Genomic DNA, 16,445 nt, shown 5'->3' with positions numbered 1-16,445 from the left:
ACCACCTGTAATCAATTGCCTAAGGGCTAATACCCACATAAATTTATTTTATTTTTTTAAAAAAAAAATTATCATATGGTCCAAGACACTATATAGCTGTATGCCTAATTAGGGCAATGGTAGAGGGTCACAATTTTTGTGGCTCAAATGGCTCAAAACTATCAAAACGACGTCGTTTTGAGTACAAAACATGCCAAAACAACGTCGTTTTGGCAGTTTTGAGCCATTTGAGCCACACAAATTGTGGCTCTCAAACATTATTCGCCTAATTAATAGTATTTTGTAATTTATTATTTTATTTTGAACGAATTTTGATCCCTGACTTTTCAATTGTAACATATTTAACCCTGAATTTTAAATCTTATTCTAAATAAGGACAATTGAAAATACCATTGCTCAATTTCAAGAGCAAAGTCATCAATTTGATAAGAATAATGTTTGAGAGCCACAATTTGTGTGGCTCAAATGGCTCAAAACTGCCAAAACGACGTCGTTTTGGCATGTTTTGTGCTCAAAACGACGTCGTTTTGACAGTTTTGAGCCATTTGAGCCACAAAAATTGTGGCTCTCTACCATTGCCCATTTGATAAAATATAAACTAATTTAATAAAAATAAATGTCAAAAATATATTATTGAATTTTTAAAATTTATTTCTACCCACTAAAGATAAAATTATGTAAAATTGATAAATTTTTCACATATTTATTTAGTTTTTTACTAAATTAATTTTTATTATGTGTTTGGATGATGGTCATGTAATGGGTGATTGTTTTTATTTTCATTAAATTAGTTTCTATTTTTTCAAAAGTCAAATATACCAACAACTTTGATGTCATTATTAAACCAATCTATTAAATCAAAAAATCTAAAATTAAAAATTAAATATATTTTATATATTAAATATATTAATTACACATTAAAAGCCTAACAATCACCCATTTCATGATTATCATCCAAACACATAATAAAAATTAATTTGGTAAAATAAATAAATTTCTAAAAAAATTATCAATTTTAAATAATTTTATCTTTGGTGGGTAGAAATTATTTTTAAAAATTTTAAATATTTTTTTGACATTTTTTTTTATCAAATTAGTTTATATTTTATCAAATTAACAATTTTACCCTTAAAATTAAGCAATGGTATCTTCAATTATTCTTATTTGAAACAAGATTAAAAAAATAAGGTCAAATATTTCACAATTATAAAACAAAATAACATAAATCCTAAATTATAGAAACTGTTAATATAATTCGCCCTTCTATTTTTTCCATCGTGTGAATGTATAGTTCCTTGCTATATAGTTTCTTTTGACAATTTGATAGTGAAATTTCACAGTTAATTTGTTCATTCACACATGCAATTTTAGCCATTGGAAATAATCAATACGTGCATGACCACAAGTACTCCCATGTCCTGCCTTGATTATATATAATTCAATCAACACTTCATAATAATAGCAATAATAAAATAAATTTGAAATTAAATCTCTAAGTTTTTAGTGAGATTTTTTTAAAAAAAATTTGTCTTTAGTGATTTTTTTAATTCAAAAAAATTTACACTTCTAGATTTGATGGACTCAAAAAGTTTTTTTAAAAAAAATAAAAATTGGGAAAAGAAAAAAAAAAAGTTCACTAAAGACCAAATAAAACTGACATTTTTTTTGGCTTTTCTATACTTTTAGTGGACCTTTTTTTACATAAAAATAAATAAATAAATAAATTAAAAAAATTGTTTGTTAAATTTTTCTACACTAGATTGGAGTTTAAAAACTAAAAAATTTTGATATAAATTTGAAGAATAAAAAATACTAAAAACAAAAAAAAAATTAAAAATGTGACTTCTTAAATGAGATATTACAACAAAACTTAATTGAGTTTAGAATTTAAGGTTTAACTTCTTATAAATTGAAAATTAATAATCAAATAATAGAAAATCAATTGAATGTGGAAAATGATTTTGGAACCCAAATCTTGATCATTATTCGTGTATTCACCGCATACCCATATTCATAAACAGTGCCACATATGCACAATAGGATCTTAAGTCTCGTTTGGCAACATTATTTTTTAGTTTAAAAGTCAAAAAATTATTAAAAAAATCAAAAAACTAACAACTTATACCAAAAAAATCAAAATTTCTATTTTCTCTCTATTTTTTACATATTTTTTCATAAAAAACTAAAAAATATTCTAAATATATTAATTTTTTTATATTATATTTTAATCAAAAAAACTAAAAAATTAATAAAAAAATTTATTCCCAAACGAAGCTTCAAGTTGATTTCAAAGATTGGTTTGCTTTGTTGATTTTTTTTCCTAGTGGAATTATAGATGGATAATAATACAAAAAGTCAACTTGTCGGCCATTTTTTTTTTTTTAAAGCTCCTCGACCATTCCATGCTCTAACTCTTTCGTCGCATCAAATAAACACATTAGACCGTTTCATGAAAAATGATGAAAAATGTTAGTGCTATATATTATCGGATAAATTTTATTCTTTCTGTTATGTTATTTTTGGTTCAATTAAAAATATGTAAAAGTTATTGTAAGGATCCTCTAGAGTGATTTTTTCCTAAAGTTTCCTAAAGTGCTACAGTGTATGGTTGAGATTTACTGACAAGTCACATCAATTTTTCTGATGTGACTTGCCAATAAATCTCAACCATACACTGTAGCACTTTAGGAAACTTTAGAGAAATTTCACTCTAGAGGATCCTTAGTGCCACAACAAAGAGTCTCATTGTGCAAATATTATCACATGAGACCGAAAAATCACATGGTCGTGCTTTTTTTGTGGTTTGATTTTAAAAGTTAAATCCTGAATAATTATGTAGAGAGTATATTCACCAATCATTTATGACAACCCTCAAAGTTATGGTCGTACTTTTATCTAATGAGATTTTGGTATTTATTCGAAACGTTTCTTATTTTTCAAACTATATAAGTTTTTAGCCTTCTATTATTGGATAGGAGAAGGATTCCCTCCAGTTTAAAATCTAGATTGGAGGGCACTGTTTGAACCAATGAGGCTCATCACGGGTCTCGTTTCGATAATTCGAACGTTCATTCTATCAAGTATTTTGTGTATTTCATCCACACAAAAATTAGATCAATTTGATAATTATAACTTGTTCAATTTTTCACTAAAGAAATACACAATAATTGTATTTTTAAAAATAAACTATACATTTTTTTAGTGACAAACACAATAAATTGAATAAGTTACAGTTATCTGATCGACTTAATTTTTTTGTAGACAAAATATACGAAGTGTCCAACAAAATGAACAATTTGAATTATTGAAACGGGGTCCATGGTGGACCTCACAGGCCCAAACAACGTCTTCCAATACAAAATCCGAACCGGAGGAGATCCCCCTCCTATTAGATAAAACACACAGCCAACCTAATATTCATAAAATATATGATAATCCTTGCGAGACTCACATTTTTAGATTGAACAATTCAATCAATGGAAGAGAATTTGACCACATAATTTATTTTTTTTATTTTTTTTTATTTTTTTTTTGGGTATAATGGAGGCTGAAGCCCAGGATTACAACCGAATACGCCGAGAGAAACCTCCTCCCATCTTATCGTTAGCTAAAGTCGACTCCACACACAGAAAGACTATTATCAGAGTTTCAAGTCTATCGACCCTATTATAACTCCTTATCCACAACTAGCCATAATGCAAGGATTCAAAATCTTGTGAATGCCACCAAGAAAGTCCTTACATGATGTATATAGGATTTTGATTGATATATGGATTACAAAGCAAACACTAGTAATTTGAAAGAGGGTTTTTGCCACAACTTTTTATTTACAAGTGGGCAAAGTGGGAGGAGCACTTGCTCATATTGAGCATGAGAAGTGACCAAATCTCTATAAGAAAAACTCTGTTGCTACATCACGAGTTTCACACCATGAGATACTCCCATTGTAAAATGGTTTTACTGTCAATGAGGCTTATAAGTGCTCAATAACCTTAAGTAATGCCTTGGTAAAATTGTACTTTTTTTTTTTTTTTATGTACCACCCATACTGGTTCCTAGAAGATACAGACTAGTTGCAACTTGTCAGCATACGTATACAATTTGATATCTAATTCCTTAGCTGCGATTTGGCAACACAGTTGGATGTGTGTTGGGATTAAAAAAATATTAAAAAAATAAAATAAGTTAATAAAATAAAATGTCACGTCTAAATCATAATCTTTTTTTTCTGAAAAAAATCAAAAAAGTTATTTTCAAATTGAACTAATTTTACCAAACTAAATTAGTCAAAAAATCAATCTAAATTTTTTCTCAAACAAACCCTGACCTAGGGTCGTAAATTCAAGCAAAAGAGAGTCACTCTATGAAAATAGAAAAATGAGTGAGAGCACTAATTAGTGCTATCACTAATGATGTGACAGTGGACCCCACCAGGAATGATTTGATGTTTTGGCTTTGAGGTTATATTTTTTTTCTTTTTTTATTGAGTGTCATGTCATTAGTGATCTTTTTAGAGCTCCAAAATTAGTGGTCTCTATCATTGTTGATGAAAATAATACCAAAGTTTAAGAGTGTACCCAAACTAATCGTCCCACTGTTTAAAAACCACTTTCTTATTCTCATTTGTTTCAAACTCTACAATTATAAAAATTCTTCCATTGCCGTTAGAATTTCTACCTTTCAAACATGGCCAAATCACGAGGTTATTACCTACTTTCACTCCTGTGTCACATGAAATCTCTATACAACTGTTTAGTACAACTTATATAAATAATTTTTAATATTATTTTATTTTGAGTCATTGTCAAACTTTAGTACAATTTTTGTTTATGATTTTATTAAACAAAAATAACTTAGAATTGTTTTGAAAATTAATTTTTTTTAATAATTTTTAACTTTATACACAAAAAAATAAATAAATAAATAAAGCGAATAATTAATTTTTTTATAGTGACTTTTTTTGGGAGGAAGATAAATATATTTCAGTAAAATTACATTTTCATGATAGTGCAACTCTTCTTTATTAAATTCATTCATGTGCTTAGTGCAACTCTTCCTATACATGTCAAAGTAACATAAAAAAATAAAAAAAATAAAAAAAATCCATTTATAGTGCAATTTTTGTCCCACTGCTCTATGTATTTGCAATTTCTTCTTTCTTTTTTGAGTAGAATTGTATGTTTCCGAAATAGGCCTTCATTAAATCATAAATTAAAAAATAAATAAAACTAATTATCTAAAAACTGGAAGGAAAAAAAAAAGGTGGTTTTTACAAACAATTTTCAACTTACAAAAATTTGAACCAAAATAGGCCCAATAAGCTGAGGCAAACACAGCCCAAGCTCAGGTTTTTTTTTTTTTTTTTTTTTTTTCATTAACAAACTTTGCCTGAGCAGGAATGAATAATCTAATCTAAATTCAATAAAATGACAATCAACAACTAGATTTTTGTCTATACAGAAATTCAGAGATAGTTAAAAGCAGATAATCTAAGCATCACGACTGTGAAAATACATACATTCTAAATTTTCCCCAGCCAGCACAGTAGAAAATGTTATCCATGACAAAAAAAAGCTCGCTCAAAGTCAGTGAATAAACTCCAATTACCTCTAAGCACCAATCAATATATAAGCCAGCGACAAATATGAAAATTATGAAACACTACAGCAAATTATGGTACAAAATTTGCCCAATTCTAGTGTCAGTACTGGTACGAACCTTGTGAAACGACATTCTGGTATGAACCTTGCTGGGAATTCATGTTTTGGTACGGGGCTTGCAGGGAATTCATGTTTTGGTACGGGGCTTGCTGAGTATTCATGTTCTGGTACGGCATTTGTGGGGTATTCATGTTCTGGTAGTGCGTCGTTTGTGGGGTATTCATGTTCTGATAGGGGTTTTGCGGAGTGTTGATATTTGGATACGTGTTTTGCTGAGTATTGAAGTTTTGATAGGAACCTTGAGGAGGATTGATTTTTTGTCCACTTGAAGAAATGTAGGACTGAAGAATATTTTGGGCAGCATTCAAATGCTCAGAAGACCCGTGAATCTCAACGACACATTCAGAACCACCTGATTGAGGATCTTGGAGCTTCAACCTCCTTCCGGCAATCTGGATATTAAAGAGAAGGAATTAGCAATCCTTCCATGACTAAAGCTATAAATACGAGAAGACTTCCACTAAATGTGAAATAGATGAAATATCCAGCTTAATGATTATCTCAATAATCAAAGGCACGGATGAATCCCAACTGAAATGGAATGCTGTTTTCTTTTTCTTTTTTCCATAGCATTTCCAAGCACAAATCCATCCCTTGTAATGGAGTGAGAATGACAATAAAAAGTAAAACTAAAGATCAAAAAAGGGTCAACCAAACAGTTATTTGTACCACGTCACTTAAAAGCGCACCTCTAAATTGTTTTTTCCACTCACACTCAGTTCTATATTAGTTCAAATCCTCCTAACAGGCGAGTATGTTATGGTGATATGAAAGAAAGAAAAATAATCTTATTTCCTATTTTCTCCATAAAGCAGAAATGGGAAATCTACTTATTAAAAAGAAGGTCCATGGAAGGAAGAGTCAATGAGACCTATAGGCAATCAGTTTCACAAAATACAAATTTTCAGGGTACATCTTTTCTCAATCATTTCAGAGGTCAACGTGGAGAAACTTATTCAGAGGTCAATGAAGCAAGCTGAATAGAGATTAGAGGAAAATATACTTCTCACCACTCTCCTTGGCACATTACTTAATCATTTCTAATAATTTTCCAGAAAACTACCCAAATTTTCCTAAAAGATTGCAAAATATCCTGCAATTTGCCCCAAAAATTTACAAAAATGTCTCATGTTTATCATTTCTTGTGTGAAGTCTCATTTTAGGAAGGGGGGCTTCCGAATGATAACTGAAGGTTCCAGGTCACCAGGGCTAAATGAAGCCCCGTGCAAATTTTTAGAAGCCCAACATTGGGGTTTGTTTAACCTAAATCTAATACTGTAGGGCTATTTCTCTCAGTAAAAGTTCCTTATGAAGTTGTGCAAATTACATTCTTTCATAATACAATCAAATTGTATTAAACACTGACCTCACTCGTGTTTTTTTTATCAACAACAAAGAACTTTATTGATAAATCAAAAGGGAACTGACCTCACTCATGTTGCTCCCTCCTCTTCCAACTACAGAACCTACGGCATTGTTTGGCATCTTCATAGCCATAGAGCTGTTGATATTAGGATATCTGGAACATTCAAAGATATTATTACTTCTCTCAACCACACAACAGAACATGAAATTAGCATGGATGTTTTTAAAATAAAAAAATAAAAGAAACAGAATGAGCCAATACCCAGTAGTAGCACTTGGAGGAACTGGATAACTTGAATGTTCGTACTCATGTCCACCTCCCTTCACAACAGCATCAACAATGTTTTAGTAACATGGCACGGACATTTCTTCAAAATCAGCGTAACCCAGAAGAGAAAGAATAAGCAACTAGTTCATTAGTTAGAACAATGAATCTATCATACAAGTCAAAAATAAGCCAGGGAAATAATCTCAAACAATCTACATTTCTTGCCAAGTTGTGTCCTCGAAAAGACAACAATAAGAACATATGAAAATGTTCTAGATAACAGTATTACAATCAAATGATGGGGGTATCAATTTCCATCACTTGGTTGTGATTGCAATCCAAATAATACAAGATAAATGTTGCAGGCTTGAATCAAGAAATTTGAACCAACCACAATACTAACCTACTAAGCTTGAACTTTATAATTACCACCAAAAGATTGAACTGTAGGGTGAGTTCGTTTGTTTTATGCGAAAACATGGTTTCACTGCACATGAATTAGTTACTATGTCCATGAATTATGTAACCACGTAATAAAAAAACTTGTGAAAGAAAGATTATAAATTTCATGTAAGCTATCTTAAAAATATATTCAAAGAAGTCCCAGCTCTTTTATAGCTTAACACATGCCAGACCACATGCCGCTGCTAGTAATGATAAGAAAAATCTGTTGTAGTTTCCAGTATGGATAACCCTACAGGACACATTGAGACTGCATATACTGCAACCACCAATTTCAGTAGAAGTGTATGATCTAAATCCAAATAACATAGTTGTTCACTAGGCATTAAACTTCACAATATTCATCAGCCATTATATTTCATAAATTTATTTGATGAGATGAAACAGTTCATCCTCTACACAAAATAGCATGCTTTTAGAGTCATTTGCTATCCAAGGGCAAAAACTAGTTTCAAAACACATGCAAACTCCAACATGTTTCTTTTTCAGACTTTATCATGAAGGCACAGAGCATATACAGCTACTACTAAATTTCAGCCAAATACACTTCCACAAACAAAAGATTTTATTAATAAACCAAGGTTGAACCCATCAAGTCATGCACTTCATACTACATCACGGGGAAATTCACAAGGGAGACTCTAAATGCAAACCAAAAATATTGTTGGACACCCCTCTCAAAGTTGATTTTGTTAAAGTTCTTTGACCATCCCAATTAATTCCAAACGTACCCCCCACACCTCAACCACCCATTGCTGCCAATGCCACTACCTCATTTCCCCTGTCTGACGCCCTCCACCCCCTACCCTCCCCAATGCCGACCGCCACATCCCGTCATGCACCTCATACTACATCAAGGGAAATTTGCAAGGGAGCTTCAAAATGCAACCTAAAAATATTGTTGGACACCCCTCTCAAAATTAATTTTTTTTAATTTCTTTAAATGCCTAAATTAATTCCAACTCTGATCAGCTTCCATTCTCCTTCTCTAATAGGGAAGGGTCGCAATGGGTGCTCTGTCACATAACCAGTTTGTCATCCCTACTCGTAGCATGCATTTAATACCATTCAGTGTGTTTGGTTTGGGTTTTCTGAATTAATTTTGAAAACTGAGTTTTTTAGTTTTCGTATTCTTTTGTTTTTAGTGAATATTTTTTAAATTTTAAACATTTTTTTTACTTTTTTAGATACACCTTAGTTAGATGTATCTAAAAAGTAAAAAATTTGTGAAAAAATATTTTAAAAAATTAATAAATACATAAAAATACAAAAAATGTACTGAATTCTTGTAATTTTTTTTTGTATTTTTGGTATTTAGTGAATTTTTAAAAGATTTTTTTTACAATTTTTTTACTTTTTAGGTGTATTTATGTTAGGTGTGTCTAAAAATTAAAAAAATTGCTTAAAATATTTAAAAAATTCAGTAAAAACAAAAAAATACGGAAAATAAGAAAATAGAATTTTCTGAAAAGTGTTTTCTGAAAAATAAAAACAAGCAAGCTGATTTTTTTCCAATCCAGGGGATAAGTAAGGAAATAAATATGGAAGCGCTTCTCTAAAGGTTATGAGAGCATGCAAGAATCAAGAAATCATGCATGAATACATAAAGCTAAGAGCACAATTATTTTCTTCTCAAAAAGTAAGAAGTAAAGTAAATTTTTACACCACTTTCCCACAACAATCTCTGGCAAGGCAAGTATCCACTGCTAGCGGATTATAATTCTTGCAATGTATTACTATAGACCAAACGAAGCAAAAGATAACATTGTTTATCTAAACTCAAAACTACCACTGTAATAAAGCAGTATTTAGAATTATAATCAATCTACAAACATGATTTAGTGATAATGAGCCTGCAACCAAAGCCAACTTTTGTAAGAAATCAATACAATTTTTTTTTTTTTATAAACAAATAATTGATCAAAGGGCTCGAGCATGATTATTGAAGGACATGATAGGATTGAACATTACACTTCGAATATAATATACCTGTGCAAATTCAAATCCACTAGAGCTACCAGGTCTTACGGGGCCAGACGGACGCGGCCCTCCACCAGGTAAACTGCCTGCAGGACCAAATCCCTTAACTGGCCCAACTGTAGCAGGTTCAGCTCCAGCATTGGCATCTCGCAGACATCGTGCTCTAAGTCTTGATGCAACTTCTGCCAGAGCATCTTTCGCTACACCAAAGTTTCCAGATATCTGAACTTATCAAGTGCATGGATCAGTATTATAGGAAGTATCTTCATATAAGCAAAAACAAGTGCAAGTATACATCCAGCAAAATCAAATTTCAACAAAATGACAGAAAGTAACTAGAATTAAATTAGCAAGCTGCAAACACTTAACCTGTACAAGCTCTTCATCATCGGCTGCACATTTGGGCTTATCTTCCTTGGAGTAAACACGTATGTCTGCCTGGGTTCTTCGTCTCATCTCATTGATTACATGACCTCCTTGTCCAAGAATGCAGCCAACCTTACTTGATGGAACAAGAAGTCTTGTAGTAAGATTTCCTTTTTCAGAGAATTCACTTGTTTTGTTTTGAAGCTGAAGAATGGCCTCAATAGTTTGTGATCTTGGGTTCCACAGGGCCTGAAACAATTGCAGTACAATGATTTACAGCTAGTGCATTGATAACAAAAAGAATCTAGAGATGGTAAATACAAAAAAGTTTGTTCAAAAGGGTGCTTATTAATTGAATGAAGAGATGCATAAGATATGTTTTAAACGTCTAAAGCCTAAACCTGAGGGTTTGGGGGCCGTAAATGAAAAAGAGAGAAGGGAAAAAAAGGTCAACCTCAAAAGAAGAAACACGAATCACACGTTCCTCCAACTCTGCCAATGCGTCCTCGACATGAATACTAGCTCCTGTCTCCTGTTGTAACTGTTTTACGTTGAAGCCTCCCTTGCCAATGACTCCACCAATTTTCCCAGCTGAGCACAAGATCTTCAAAGAAAATTCACTTGGAACTTCACCACCGTGCATAGGAGGACCACCATCGAAACCACCTGGCCCAAATGGAGAAGGCTGGTTTCCATATCCTCCCATCCAAGGCATTTGTGGCATATCATGGGAGTTAGAATGCCGCTGAGACCACATAGGATTTCCTGGTGGGGGCATATTTGCCATAGGAGGACCAGGAGGATGAAAACCTTGGCCCCGATGGGGCATGGGGAAGCTCGAAGGAGGCTTGTCCTTTCTTGGATTCTGATGCAATAGAGTGGAAACTTCATAAAGGGCCCTCTTCGCAGCTGCTGGTTTTGCTGATATCTGTAGAATACATACCAATATCAAATATTTTCAACTGGGGATGACAAGGCAACAGAACTGTGCAATCCTTTCTTCTTTTGCCCCCGTTATGTTCAAAAAAAAATATGCAAATTTAATCTGCCAACTTAAAGCAACAGCTAATTAAAGTGAACAAAAATGTTAACAAAGAATTCCAACAAAATGAAACAGGAAGATCTTTTTTTTTTTCTTTCTATATGTTATCCTCATGATTTTATTCCTTTTCTCGGCCAAGGACAGGAGATGAGAAGAAGCATAATTTGTATCTCACACCTCATCAGCATACTGCCCGTGATCATTTCGATAACCTTAAATCAATCAAATAAAATAGAACAGTTAATTGTGTCAACCAAATTATCAAACAGACATAATTTAGAAGTCTTTTTGGTTATTTTGTGTAGTTGGCTTTCAGGGAAGGTTTACGCCTGACCTAAAGCATCTTTTCGATTTACTGGATTCCTCTTCATTTGCAAGTGTTTTAAGCCTGTTGTGAGTATAGGCAATTTTTCTGCATAGGTTATCATGGTTAAACCTTTTATATGAGTATGCCGCATGGCATTCCCTCTTGCTGTCATTTATTAATTATATTTTGCCATACTAATCAATAAAAATACTTCTGTATGACTTCTTGGCACGGCTATTTGTTTTGAAATTTCACTTTACCTTCTTTCATTATGAAATGTATTTTTTGGCATTTTTTAAAAAAGTAATTTGAAGCATGGTTATGCACTTTTACTTCTCTTATTTACACATCTGTCCTTTTTATTTTTTATTTTTATTATTTTATTTTATAATTTTGCACAAGCACCAGGGGTTTAGGTATGTGTGTGAGCCAACAGTATGATAGTATGGCACAGAAATTGATAGTGCAGTGCGACCATTTAAAGAAACTACAACCAGTTTTGCTTTGTAGGTATGGAGATGACCTTTTTGAGGGACTGATTATGGGCAAACAATGATATACAGAGATCATAATAAATGACAACGTAAACTGTTGTCTTTCCAACAACCAACATAATAAGATTGATATGTGAATTCTTTATGCACAATTCTGGATGATTTTCTTCGAAGAACATGCCTAGTACTACATATGTATATGTATAAAAATGGCAAGGATGTCACCAACTTTTTGATCCAATATTACCTTCTCCAATAAGCATATGAGCAATATATATATATAGGAACATTTGAGTATTGACTACATAAAGGAGCTGCAGGACAAAAGAAATGATACCTGCACTAATTCATCAGTGCTGTCAGCACAGGAAGGAAGATGTTCTGCCGGAAGAACACGAATACTTGCGCCCGTATCACTTCGCAATCTCTGAATGACATCCCCTTTTTTTCCTAGAAGACATCCTACCATATTATTTGGAACAAGAAGGCGTGCAGTGACCGTGACTACATTTTCATTACCATCTTCATCTTCCATTCCACCAACAAGGTTTTCCTCAATAATTCTGTCATGAACTTTCAAGAGAGCATCTTGTGCCGGGCAATGTGGCTCCATGGGATCACCTTCTTTGTCTGTGGCTGCATCCTGATCATCATCACTGTTGTGTTTTTCATAAATCTTTGTAGAAGGACTATATATGATTATCACTCTCTCATCTGATCCGGGGACAGAATCAGCAACCGTAATCTTTGCCAGGGTCTCTTCCCTAAGGGCTTGGACTATGCTTCCACCTTTTCCAATAACACTACCAATCTTTCTAGAATGACAGAGTATCCGATAAACAGTATCTGAAGCGTTAGAATTTCCAAAAGATTGTTCATGACTAGAATTATGCCACTTTCCTTTTTTGTTGCCTCCCTTCTTCTTAAATTGTGGGTTAGGACGTTTCTTAAAGAGCGGTTGCCTATTTCCTTCCATACTTCCACGAAAACTATAAATATATGTAAGAAGATACAATAAATGTGAGCAAACCTGGGAATTAAAAGGTGCGATGACAATAGAAAATTAAGTGTCATGGGCACTGGACAAAAATTGAAAAGTTCTGTTATTAGCATACAAATCCTTTCTCAATAATCCTTTCCCCATTTGGAAACAGATTGAAAAAAATTTATCGCTATTTGGCAGATTTCATCAAATAGCAACATTCATCTGCTTCCATTGGGAGTAAACATGTGATTTAGTGTAATTAGAAGATTGTTGTGTAAACTAGCCCACTTGACAAGCACATACAAAAGCACGAGATATGTATGAATATATATATATATATATAGAGAGAGAGAGAGAGAGATGTCAGCAAATCAACTACAACTATTATACTTAGCCGGGTTGGTATGAGAGTGCCAAGATTGAGATGATCCGCTTCAGATCATATGAATAGAACAATAAAGTTTCAGTTTACACTTGAGTAAGAAGTAATAGGAAGGTACTTTTCTCATATCTATGGGCTTCCATCATATACACCCATAATCTACGAAACCAATCTTTCTAGTGAGACCTACCCAAATAAAAAGCAGATGATTGTGTGAGAGTAAAATGGAGCTTCCAAAAAACAAAAACAAAAATACAGGCATTGGTTAAGATCTTAGTGCAACAGATGGTAATGTTTTCTCATAAGGTGGGGGATCTTTACTTCCCATTAGAAGGTTCAAAGATAACACAAATGCAAGTTCTTTAACCAGATACCAAACTAAATGGCAATAATTTAGAGAATGTACAAGTCTTAAGTAATCAACATACCTCCTCAAAAGGCAGGATGTAGATTCCACCACTCCCAGAGCCTACTGAAATTATTCCCCGCCTTGTCGTCCGCAAAAATTGTTTAAGTCCACCTCCAGTCTGCGTTAAACAATTCTAAAAACATCCCAAAAAACAAAATAAAAAAATTAATAAATATCACACAGCATTTGCGTACATAGCTAATAATGCATATATAAATAGAAAGAATGAAATGCTTCACAAAGAAGAAAAACCCAAGTCCCCACCAGTTAAAAGCAAACAATTTTGAATAAGAACAAAGGTTTTAGCTTTTGGGTGTCTAGTACAATCAAGAAAATGTACAAATTCTCGATTAAGCTCAAGTCTTGAACCTTTCTATGAAGAAAATGTACAAATTCTCCAAAGTTAAAGCTACAGTCACAATCAAGAAAATGTACAAATTCTAAGTGCAAAAGAAATGCTCGATTAAGCTCAAGTCTTGAACCTTTCTATCACAATTAACCGACTAGGAAGATAATTTTTGAATGAAAAAAAGTCTGAAAAATCGGTTAAACTCGTTCGTATGAAAACTAGGTCAAAAATTTTCCCGAGAAAATTAAAGAATTAAGAGGGAGAAGTATCTACATACCAGAGAGAGATTCGAGAACAGAGGGAGAGAGCGCTAAAATCACCCTGATTAAAGCTAGATAGAGAGCACTCCATGTCGAAATAGAGGAGAAGGGCACAACGTCATAGGGGCTCGTTCGGCCTTGTTATTGTTCTTGTTTTTGTTTTGTTGATCCTTTTTTTCCATAATTGGAGGAAATGGGCCAGGCCCATGACGTGGTTTGGGCCTATTGGCTATGTTTTCATTTTTTTCTTGATTAAGTTATTAATATATTTTATTTGTAGAATTTATTATCCATTCAATCCTATTTATCTGAAAATCATTCTAAGGCAAAAGTACCTTTTACCTTGGACGAGGGCATTGACACTAAGGAATAGTTTGAAATATCTTAAATAAGTATATTTTTTAATTTTTTATAAAAATATGTATAAAAAAAAGTAGAGAAGATGTGTTAATTGATGTGATTTAAAAAAAATAAACTAAAATAGATTATGCCAAACAAGACTTAAAATTTTGAAAGTTCTTTCTATAGACAAGTGATAATGTGGCTTGATGACTGGGCCAATGAGATGGCAAAGTTTTGAGAGCAAAAATTGCTTAAAGATAGTATAAAATAACAATATGATTAACATATTTGTCTCTTTTATTTTATGAATCACTTATTGATAAATAAATTTAATTAACAGGACAAACTAGTAAGTGTTTATTTTTTGTTCTGGGTTGTAATTTTTGGGTAGTTTTATTTATACAGCAAAAAAATAAATAAAAACTTGTTACACCTTAATTTTTCAAAAAAAAAAAAATATTATACTTTTATTGCTTTCTAAAATTATTGAAATCAAAATTCTCAAAATTCTAATCCTAATTTCACAGCTTACCTATCTTTTCACCGCCATTGCTATTGTTTCCGACAACCCCCCCTTCCAATCTCTGGCAAGCCCCTCCACAACTTTTGCCATGTTCGAATGCTGAACCCGCCAGCATTTCCCCTCTTCAACCCACTTCTCCCAACGATGACCTCCACCATCGTCCATTGTTGCTCCTTCTCTCTTTTTATCTTTGTCGCCTCTCGTCATTGACCCCTGCCCCATCATGATCCAACATTGATTCCCATCATTTCCAGTTGAGGTTCTCAGCCCCACTTCCATCACAAACTAGTCCCGTCCCTCTCCATCGCTCAAGAAAGAGAAAAAAAAAAAAAATGGTGGAAGAAGAATACAAAGAAGACTGTGGAGACTTATCAATGGGGAGGGGTTTGCTGGTGGAAGAGGGGGTCATCAGTGCTCAATGGGGATGGAGTATGTGAACGATGTGGAAGGGTTTTAGATCTAAAAACGTATCTATCTATCTATACTATATACGGCAAAAAGGATTTTTAACTCTAAATTTTGTATCTATTTAAATTTTTTAAATTTTTTATTTAAAAAAAATAAATTTATTTGTTATTTTTTCTCAACTCTCAAGTCTTACCTTTATAATAATATTTTAATACATTAAGAACTAGCATAAAAAAAAATATTTAAAATCCAACACACATGAATTCCTTGAAAAGTCTCAACACATATGATTATTATCCCTTATAATAACACTTTAATGCATTAAGAACAAACATAAAAAAAAGTTTCTTGAAAATTCTAACATAAATAATTATTATCAAAATATTAAACTTTAATATAATATAAAAAAAAAGACATTTAATTCCTTAAAAAGTCTAACACATATAATTATTATCAAAATATTAAACTTTAATATAATATAAAAATGAAAAAAAAAAGACATTTAAAAAAAATAAAAAAGACATTTAAAAATCACAATCCTTGCATAACAATGTGGAAGGTTTTTAGATCTAAAAACGTATCTATCTATACTATATATTAAGCAAAAGGGGATTTTTAATCCCAAGTCTTGTGGGAGCTCCAATTCTTGATTTTTTTATTTTTAAAAAAAAAACTCTTAGCATTTATTAACTTCTCCCAACCCCCAAGTCTTACATTCATAAAAACACTTTAATGCATTAAGAACAAGTATATAAAAAATTCTTTGAAATCCAACACATGAAT

General features: G+C 32.3%; 1 protein-coding gene across 3 annotated transcripts; it reads right to left on the bottom strand.

Moving 5' to 3' along the window:
• Window positions 1-5,403: 5,403 nt before the first annotated feature.
• On the bottom strand, window positions 5,404-15,685 carry LOC114261404 (KH domain-containing protein At4g18375). Of its 3 annotated transcripts, XM_082867411.1 has the most exons (10): window positions 15,264-15,685; window positions 14,407-14,559; window positions 13,800-13,913; window positions 12,342-12,993; window positions 10,616-11,089; window positions 10,165-10,410; window positions 9,805-10,017; window positions 7,348-7,406; window positions 7,149-7,239; window positions 5,404-6,112 (listed from the first exon to the last, which is right to left on the bottom strand). In XM_082867411.1, the coding sequence occupies exons 4-10, from the start codon at window positions 12,978-12,980 to the stop codon at window positions 5,702-5,704; spliced, it is 2,133 nt and encodes a 710-aa protein (XP_082723537.1). In that variant the 5' UTR covers window positions 12,981-12,993; window positions 13,800-13,913; window positions 14,407-14,559; window positions 15,264-15,685; the 3' UTR covers window positions 5,404-5,701. The 3 variants fall into 3 exon arrangements, with proteins under 3 accessions (XP_082723537.1, XP_082723538.1, XP_082723539.1); XM_082867412.1 differs by lacking the exon at window positions 14,407-14,559 and having other exon boundaries at window positions 15,264-15,384; XM_082867413.1 differs by lacking the exon at window positions 15,264-15,685 and having other exon boundaries at window positions 12,342-13,557; window positions 14,407-14,545.
• Between the last annotated feature and the right edge of the window lie 760 nt (window positions 15,686-16,445).

This window comes from Camellia sinensis, chromosome 4, assembly GCF_055761805.1.
Source record: "Camellia sinensis isolate YWXY chromosome 4, ASM5576180v1, whole genome shotgun sequence".
Taxonomy (NCBI): Eukaryota; Viridiplantae; Streptophyta; class Magnoliopsida; order Ericales; family Theaceae; genus Camellia; species Camellia sinensis.
The sequence above is the reverse complement of the archived record's forward strand: the minus strand, read 5'-3'. Positions and strand labels throughout refer to the sequence as shown.